This window comes from Lethenteron reissneri, chromosome 27, assembly GCF_015708825.2.
Source record: "Lethenteron reissneri isolate LAM-NWPU_2019-01 chromosome 27, ASM1570882v1, whole genome shotgun sequence".
Lineage (NCBI taxonomy): Eukaryota > Metazoa > Chordata > Hyperoartia > Petromyzontiformes > Petromyzontidae > Lethenteron > Lethenteron reissneri.
Window position 1 is genome coordinate 10,905,219 of NC_083805.1, and position 9,767 is coordinate 10,914,985.

The window sequence follows — 9,767 nt, forward strand, 5'->3', positions numbered from 1 at the left end:
AAGATGATTATGAAGACAAACGATGATAATGATGTTGTTTGACAATTTACTAATATTGGGAAAAATGCAATTAATGATAGTCAAATCTGACTTTGAAATCCTGCCACTCATCTCAACAGTCAATAATTACTACACACACATAGTGTATGCAAATTCAAAGAAAAGCCAACATTAGTTCAGCACAGAGTGTTTTTACAGATTACTCTTCTCAAAACAAATCGATTGATACCGATATAAATACAGAATTATCTATATTAATTTAAAATGTAATAACTGTATATGGCCCGACAGTGGCCTATGTCATCACAGTTATGTGGCAGTGAACCTCGATTTGTGCAGTAACTGGCGAGTGGCACCGACCGCGGTATTATAGACCATCTGTGCGATTGGGCATCTGGCGATTTAGGTAAAACATCCTTTGAAAGAGCTCCAAAAGCAAAGGAAGAGAAAAATGTGAACACGTGAACATTTACAACCCTGCTGTGTGACAAAACCCCATGAGCTCATTATTTGTCCGTTGTACCCAAGGCATGGGGAAGTTGGGTAGCAACATAGCCACGTGGCATGTCATGATTATTATTCACCATCCCCCATCGATTTGATGAATTGTCATGATACAGGGCCACCATTCATTTCAAGAAGAAATTTTCTTTTTTTTTAAATCCTTTATATTAAGTTCGCTTGCTTGCTTGCGTGCTTGCGTGCTTGCGTGCTTGCTTGCGCGCTTACGACCGTGAAAACCTTTCGGTCGTTTTTTAACCCACTTCCAGTGATCCAATCGAGCTGACATTTTGCACACAGACTCGTTGTGCGAGACAATTAATGTTCGTCAAAATTTTTTTCCAAAATTTTACACTGTTTAGGGAAAACAAATTAAATATTTAATTACCAATTGTTTAATACTGCAGACAATCATCTGACCCATAGGTGGCAGCCATCTCAAGCCAGAGGACGAGAGGACTCTAGCCGCCACGCATATAAAGGATTTAGAGTGAAAAACTTTGTTTTTACGGGTTATACTTATTTATGCTTGTCCTGTCTCGTTTGTATTGTCTGTCTCATATGGCCTCCCACATGTGTTGCGTCTCATTGTCCCATTTGGCCTGCAGGAACATTTCCACAGAGTAAAAGGTAAAGCTGGAGCCTTGCAATTGTGTTCCCGCTACCGATGGAAGGGCCTCCACTAGAGGGAGCGCTCTCTCTCGAGCAGATGGAGCTTTCTGGGGAGCTCCCACTATGAGAGTGTAGTTTCTATTTATTCTTCCATATTGGTCAGACAACCTGTAAGAGGTGGGAGTACCCACACTTTACAGCAAACACACAAGACCTGCTGATTGGCTAACTTTTGTGTTTCAAATGATACTGCTGGGTAGACAGAACCGGGGTGGGGGGGGGGGTCGTAAACTTGCCCAATGATTCAACTAGCGCACGGGGATATCAATTTGAAACTAGGGCCTCTGAATTAAAATTCCAATATGCTAATCATGACACCACGACAGTATCCCGAACATGTACTATGCATAGAATTTGCATGCGTCATGAATTATTAATTCTTATATGGAATGTGATGGGTGTATCGATAATACATTTTGATCAATGGATCAATAAATGCCCGATACCCACAGTGGCCTGTGCAACTGGTGACATGGCAGCTTAAGTGCTTGTGCTCCGATTGATGCAAAACTCTGCCAATAGCCATGGGCATCACTGGCGATGGTTAGGTTATGGAGGTTTTAGGCCACATGTTACAGAATGTTATCCATTCCAGCTTCACATGAGCAGAGAGCCTCGACAAATGAATCGTGTAATGCTTAACGCCCCCTGAGGATCCCTAATAATGTCGATGCAGATGGCACGTGGCTCTATTTTTGTGCGAGTAGAGCATAGGGGCCTATATATATATAAATGCTATAAAATCCACTACCTTAATTTTTATCTTGAATTTAACCATTCAGTAATATTAATAATATCCAAACATTCAATCACGAGTGATGTTCATTCATACTCTACGTGTAGTTTGTCATACCAAATATGCCGTTTGTCAACAAAAAATAAATCAGCACACACTGAGAGCCAAATAATTGTAATAATATACATGATTTATGGAGTTCACTTTCACAGCTTACTTGGACTGGTTGAATTTTATCGAAACCCTTCATGTATTTTACATGATTTTAATTTGTCCCAAAATCGTATTCACCTAATTTTCATGGCCATTTTTTATCATAAGTTATACTGCTCAGATTGTATAATAGCACAGCCACTAATTAACAGCTTGCGTGCAATATAAATACATACTGAATAGCTTACTCTTCATAGTGCACCATCCTTATATCACTTAAATACATTCGAATATGCAGAGCTGACATTTAAAATGGGCTTTTGAACAAGTTAAAACATTAAATAATTATTGTAATCCATTTTATATTGGCATTTAAAATTTGACAGAGAACCATCAAATATAAATCCACTTTCCACAGACTATCTTTAGAAGATGCAATTTGAAAAATATGAAAATGTCATAACGGTACAACACGTAAACATGTGATAAAAAGGGACCTATTCTTTTTCTGAAGCCAATTAAGAACACAAGAAATTCTAGTGGAGGACTGCCATGCAGTGGAATAGATTCTTTTTTAATCTAAAGAGAAAAAAATTGCCAAAGTGGCTTCTGGGACTAACAATATACACTTGGGGAAGGGAAGTTTAACTTTGCTATCCCAACAAAAGTGCAGCAGCTGACAAACTACTTCTTTACGCATACCTGTCTTTAAAATTTTAGGATTTTTTTTTTGGTATATGTTTTATTCTCTTTGCCAATGTCAGGATTGTTTCCTACAACATGTTGACAGTGCATCAGTTTATTTTTCAGTGTTATCTTTAGCCTCAGATTGTCCCTCAAATATATTCTTATTATTATCATTATCATTGTTTAAAATATTGCAATACAGCGTGTGAGTTAAAGCTTTGTAGTGATGCTGTCCTGGGAAGGAGTAGCCGAGGAAGTGAATAACTAAAAACGTGGCTGGCAAAAATGTAATAGAATAGTAATGGAAAGTGATCATTTAGGATATGTGTATAAAAAGCTGAGGGTATATAAAATTAAAACTCGGGTAAATAATAATAATGATGATAATGTTGATTTGTGAGGACCTTGTTTGTTACAATTCAATTATATCTGAAGGCTTATGCCAATTATCAAACAAGTATCCTTCTGGAAAATCCAATTTTATAAGTACTGTGCAGCAAATCGGCATAAAATATGGATCATAGTTTGAGACAGAATTTGACAGAGGTCAATATGTTTAAGCATCTGTCAAACATTACAGTTCATTTTTCATTGTGTAATGGTTCGTAATCCATTGCACATAATTTATATGCAAAACAGAGATCTGAAAGCTATTTATTTTGAAATATAACTGTGCATTCATGGTCATGATGCTGTTTTCCTACGATTTTAAACACTTTATTTTTTAATCATGGGAATAATAATAAAAAATACCTCATTATTGCATGTGTTTCAGGCACGTAACTATTAATCGATAAGTCAATTAAAATATTTATCACATTTAAGTATGCATCTATGAAACAATTGTGTCTTAAGGTAATTACGTAATTATCAGATGTTACATTTTGACAAATGGAATTAACACGACGGAAGACAAACCAAATAACAGCAACGATATTTAGAAAAATAATAATGAATAATTATGCACAAAAATATCTAATTATGGCCTTGAATTTGGACAATGTATGGTATATGAATGGGGGCGAATGCCCGATAGTCATCGTGAATGAATGGGCAGGTGCAGTCTAATAATGCAGAGTATTTTTCTCTCAAAATCTAACTCTATATATTGTTACAAGAAACACAATTTATAAATTAGAATAAATTAACACTTAGGTATTAATATTGGCAGGAGAATTGAAAGCACATGCCAAGATTTGAGTAGAATGTGGCTGTGCATGTAAATACAATTTTCAGTTATCAAGAGGAAATGTAACAATTTCTAAACACTACATACTGGAATATATATATATATGTGCCAGGGAAAGGGTGATGAGTGTGAGAAAACTTGAGAGAGGAGGATGTGGAGAGGTGGGGCAAATCGGGTGGGGGTGTTAATAAAAAGGTCACAAGTCAAATGTATGGAAGAAAATGGAGGTCTTCAGTCTGGGTTTAAATAGAGGCCAAAATGACATGCTACGAGATGGTGATTAGTGGATTATGAATCAAGAGACGTAGGCCTGGAGCAGGACTAATTCGGATCGTCAAAAAGTGAAAGAAAATATTGAAGGGAAATTGGGAGCTTTTGTAGCAAACTGTGGATCAGGGATTTTTGGTGGCTGTAGAAGACAGCATTAGACTAGTCAAGACATGATGCAGCAAAAACAGAGATATCACACAAGTAGAGATAGAAAATCCTGCAGACTTGAGAGAGCTCTGTATGAAGGATGGCATATAGGTATGTTATAGACATTCTTTACCAGCTCAATATCAGATTTCAGAAATCCAATACTGGGACTTTTTGCCAATAAGTCGGACCTCGTGTTTTATACATTGTCAATTGGCAAGAAGTGAAGACCATCTAAGACTCTAGGTAAAGGCGGTGTTGAGGCAAATCAATAAAGCAGACAGCGAGGTGGAATCAGGCGATTCGGTGGCGATGCACGTTTGGGTGTCATTTACGTAGAAACGGTATTCAATGTTGAAAATGGTAACTATTTTCTTAGGGAGGAGGACATAAAGGGTCGGAACAATTATTGGGCTTTGTCGTAAAATGGGTTTTTGAGAACAGGACACCCCTCTTATTGAGACATTGAAGGAGCAGGGTGACTGGTATTAATGGAAGCAGGAAAGAGTACCAGACATATTAACAACAAAGTCATCGTAGCCATGCGGGCATTCAAAGTGGATGGAGTGGTCGATAGGGTCAAAGGTGACCATGAGGTTCAAATGAATCAGATGGAGAGAAAACCTGCCATGAGAGAGGAGTACAGCAGAAGGACATTGATTACTATATTTAGAGTACATTTAAGAAAACTATGCCTTCATGCGTTCCCTGATCATTGTTTAAATTGGTTTGTAAATAATTTGCGTTGATTATGTCAAAAGTGAGATGAGTGCAATGGTCAAGTTATGGTTGAGCCAGAATATAAGAAGCCAATAGGAAAATGAGTTTGAAAGCGAGAACAAAACGTGCCTTTACAATTTTCATTTAGGCTCCTGTGCGTTGACTGATGAGTATTATTTTGTGATAATTGTAATACATAAGTGTGCCAGAGCACTATAGAGGTCTATATATTTTGTTTAAAACTAATTTCCTGAGAACTGCTTTGTGTTTAGTTTTCTGTCCGTCTCCTGCACCTCCGGTGAGCAAGGTTGGCTACGTACGATACGAACAAAGTTCAACATACATACATAAAGCATTGGATGCATGTTTAAATTGTCCGTCGGTTTTAATTCAGACAAAAGATGGCTAATTAACCCACGACAGGCAATGAATACTTTTCCTGAATACGTGCATGTGAAATTCAGTAAAACAATGCGAATTTGACAGTTTCCATTATGTTTTTTGGTTACACGAATGCCATAACAATATAAAATGACACTATAAACAGGCAATTTTTTAAGTGTCACAAAGATTGGATCAATTTATTCTCAATAAACTGAAACAATAGAAAAATACTCATATGGTAGTGTAACGTCATGTGGTTGATGATTTTATATTTGAAAGATGAGATAAATAAAAACGCAACTCCTTTACTATAAACTGGTTTTCATTTTACCAGGTAAAGCCCACTGAGCTATATAGTTATTTTTCAGAAGCGACCGGGCCACAACGAAGTGGCTTATCACATGGAAATGTATAGCAGCCAAATACTCTAAATGGATGTTTAGAATTGTGGAGGGAAAAACCAGAGGACACGGAGAAAAATCCACGTGACCACGGGGAGAACATGCAAACTCCTAATGTACAAGTGTCAGGGTTGGGATTGAACCCACGTCCTCCTATATACCAGGTGAGGGAGTTAACAGCTCGCCATTGTGGTGCCCCACACTGTGTTAAGCACGCATACACCAAACAACCCAATTTGTCAACCACGACTATCTTTTTAAATCCTTTATATTAAGTTCGCTTGCTTGCTTGCTTGCGTGCTTGCGTGCTTGCTTGCTTGCTTACGACCGTGCAAATCTTTCGGTCGTTTTTTAACCCACTTCCCGTAATCCAATCGAGCTGACATTTTGCACACAGACTCGTTGTGCGAGACAATTAATGTTCGTGAAAATTGTTTTCCAAAATTTTACACAGTTTAGGGAAAACTAATTAAATATTTAATTACCAATTTGCTTAATACTGGCAGACAATCATCTGACCCATAGGTGGCAGCCATCTCAAGCCAGAGGACGAGAGGACTCTCGCCGCCACGCATATAAAGGATTTATAGTGAAAAACTTTGTTTTTACGGGTTATACTTATTGTATGTAAGAGTTAGACAAGCTGCAGTAGATTTGAAGGCATGTTGTTTCTGTCAAAGAACATGTGCGAGTGAAAAATAATGTAAAAACATGTATTCTATCTCAAGTCACTTGAAAGTTATTATCTGTCAACATTGCCAATATAGTATTGATCACACTGCTCGTCTTTAATATACAGTGACACTTGCTGATGCATTCATGGATTCCCCCCCCCCCCTCCCTCTGTTTTGCTACACAATTAGTAGCGCATCCATGGGGAATCTGTAAGGGTGGGATTGCAGAGGAGGTTGAGAGTGGCGGTTGGACAAAGTCGGGTCCTCGGGTTCGGACATCTTGAGAGCTGCCGCCCCCCTCACCACCCCTCCCCCGATCGTCGCTCGGGCATGTTCACATTAGTCACGTCGTCATATTGTTACCCAAAACTAGCGGCGGCGATGTGATGCCTTTGCCAAATAATGACGCGCCCTCTTATCATACAGCAGCTGGAACAAATGCAGAGATAATCGGAAGGGGAAAAAATACCAGTCTGTGGAGGATGAAGAAAGGTGGGGGGGGGGGGGGGGCAAATGTCAACTGCCATAAAAAGGGGAACATTTGGAGCTAAATGGAGACCTGTGATTTTACATTCGATGTTCGGTTTCCAAACAGGTGTGAGCAAAGAGCTCATAGGAATAAGCCATCGTAGTGCAAAATCATTTCTTGTTTGAATTATACCTTGCTGTATATACAATGTTTAACAATTATATGGTCACGATATTATTTTGTCTGTGTAGAAAAGCCTTACTGTATATCAAGACTCATTTGCTGTGGGATTTGCTTAAAATATTTGGCCCATTTAATATATATAATACACAAGCACAAAAGTACATGACATGTTATGCAACGTGCTTACAGGTATAAATGGTGGATGCAGGGTCATCACATATATTACAAAAAATAGTTACAACCTACATGTCACAATTAAGCGAAGCCAAATATACTTACAAAAAATATTTAACAGGTAGTGTAGCTGTATCATGCCCCCACATAATGTATTAGTTTTTTTTTTAAATAAGACAATAATTTTTTATCGTGACAAGGATAGCTAATAAATTATATTTAATTTAAGCAACAATAAAAACATCCCTCTTTCAATCCGTTTCGAGACGACTTCCCCACACCATGTCGGTGTTGGGGTGAGACCTGACCATACTTCACCACACTGATCAGTGTAGGTAGGTGAAGGTCTACCCTGAAGCAGTTCAGATGTCACTCGCCAATGATGCTAGATTGAGCTGGGAATTGAACTCAAGTTCATAGCACAGTGGACAATCCACTGCACCACTGCTCCAGCCCAAAAAATAATCGTGAAACTAAATGTACAGCTATACATCATATATACACATACAGTGTTGTATAATTTAGGGTTGTACCTATACAATGTTTGAAATTATAGGTTGAAATGGTGTTTATATTTTCAGTGCATTATCCTATAGCATTTTCGTACACCATTGGATATAACCACAATCCATAAAAAGACTTATGCATATTTATTCAACAGAGTTTATAAAAATACCTTTTGGTGTTATCTACATTGACCAAAGTTCAAGACTTCATTAACTCACACGTACAGGGCATCTGTGTGTATGCATACTATATTTTTTTACAATAAATACTGAAACACTGCAATAAAATGCTTACGTAAAAAAAGCATATTCGGACACACTTACCCATTGACAGAAGCATGCAGCTCAGCACCATGGAAAACTGTAACCTACTTCTTGCGAGGGACATTATGACGAGTATGAGTTCCCTGCGCACAGACCGCTTGCTTTCTTGCTGCTGAGGCAAACACAGAAAGAGAGGGCACAATCCACTCAATGCATTACGTGTACTGAACGACCACTGGGTGCTGAAAGAGACAGCAGCCGCAGTCGTGCATAAAGCAGCAGCAGCAGCGGCGGTGGCGGCAGCAGCCCCTTCATTGCAGTGTCTCCGACCACGCGGCTGCCTCTTCTCCTGCACTTGCGCATAAGCAAGCGCATGTGGTTAATGCGTGTGGATCGCAACGCATCTGTGTGTGCAGATCGGGGTATCAAATTGGAGGCGTGTGTGATTTCAGGCAGCTGCAGTTTACTTTCGCTGAGCGGGGCCACTTTGCATCGAATTTAACAGCCGTTCCTGCACACATTATTCTACAAATTGGCGATGCATTTGTTAAAGAGGCGTGGCATGGCATATAGTGGCAGCTGCTGCTGATGTTTCTCATTGCAGAGAGCTCACCTATTAACACATTTATCGGGTTGGTCATTAGACTTATTAAGCCGGGGCGAGTGTGTGTGTGTGTTTGTGCGCGCGCGCAACCTGTGTGTGTGTGTGCGCGCACCTGTGTGTGTGTACGTGCGTCCAATGAATTTACCACTCACCACAATCGGTGATGAGTAGTTTGAATCTTGAGAGGAGCGTTTAATTGTGTCGTACCCAGAAGACCATAATAGCTCACAGCCGGTATCACCACACAGAGACCCTCCCACCACAACCTCTTGTGTAGGGCACCAACTGTCCCACTAGATTCCCGAGGTTTGGATGCCAGTGGGATGACATATGGGCACTTACTCGTAGGAGGGCACGGAATATTCTAATTGGGCTGTAAAAAAAAATCGGACGTTTAAATCTCTGGTCCTATATTACAATTAGAATACTGTGCAGGCGATGCTAATTACGAATACACAAATGGTTCTTTCGGTGAAGTCACGTAGATAGAAAATTAATAGATCACGACGTTTCGATCGCAACACAAGCAACCATCATCAGGTGAAACAAACACTGCAGGAGAACTTTTGGTGGGCCCAACCCAATGGTAAGTGGGCGGATCTAGAGAAGTAATTTGTACGTAAATGTAAGAGATTAGCATGTCAATGCGAGACGGCTCCAGCAACCGGGGGGTTGTGCCAATGAGAAGATTAGCATGTCAATGTCAGAGAGCCGGGCAACAGGAACAAAAGACCCGCAAGAGCAAGAGATACACATGGAGAGAGAAAGACACAGAGAGAGAGAGACACACAGAGGGACAACCCACAAACAAAGAGGTACATCCACAAAGAGAGAGACACACACACAAACACACACAGAGACACAGAGAGACAACTACAGAGAGAGAGACACACACATAAAGAGACACAAGCACATAGAGAGAGACACACACAGAGAGACACACAGAGAGAGACACAACCTGGAGAGATACAGAGAGAGAGACACGTAGAGAGAGAGACCCACAGAGAGAGAGACACATACGGAAACACACACA

At 39.6% G+C, this 9,767-nt stretch overlaps 1 protein-coding gene across 2 annotated transcripts in view; it reads right to left on the reverse strand.

The window, feature by feature from the left end:
* LOC133348560 (transmembrane protein 132D-like) overlaps positions 1-8,317 on the reverse strand; it is a 161,464-nt gene extending 153,147 nt beyond the window's left edge. For both annotated transcript variants that reach the window (XM_061561443.1, XM_061561442.1), the window contains exon 1: positions 8,191-8,317. In XM_061561443.1, the coding sequence (XP_061417427.1) occupies positions 8,191-8,254 (64 nt within the window). In that variant the 5' untranslated portion in view covers positions 8,255-8,317. The remainder of the gene's footprint in view (positions 1-8,190) is intronic.
* Positions 8,318-9,767: the final 1,450 nt, after the last annotated feature.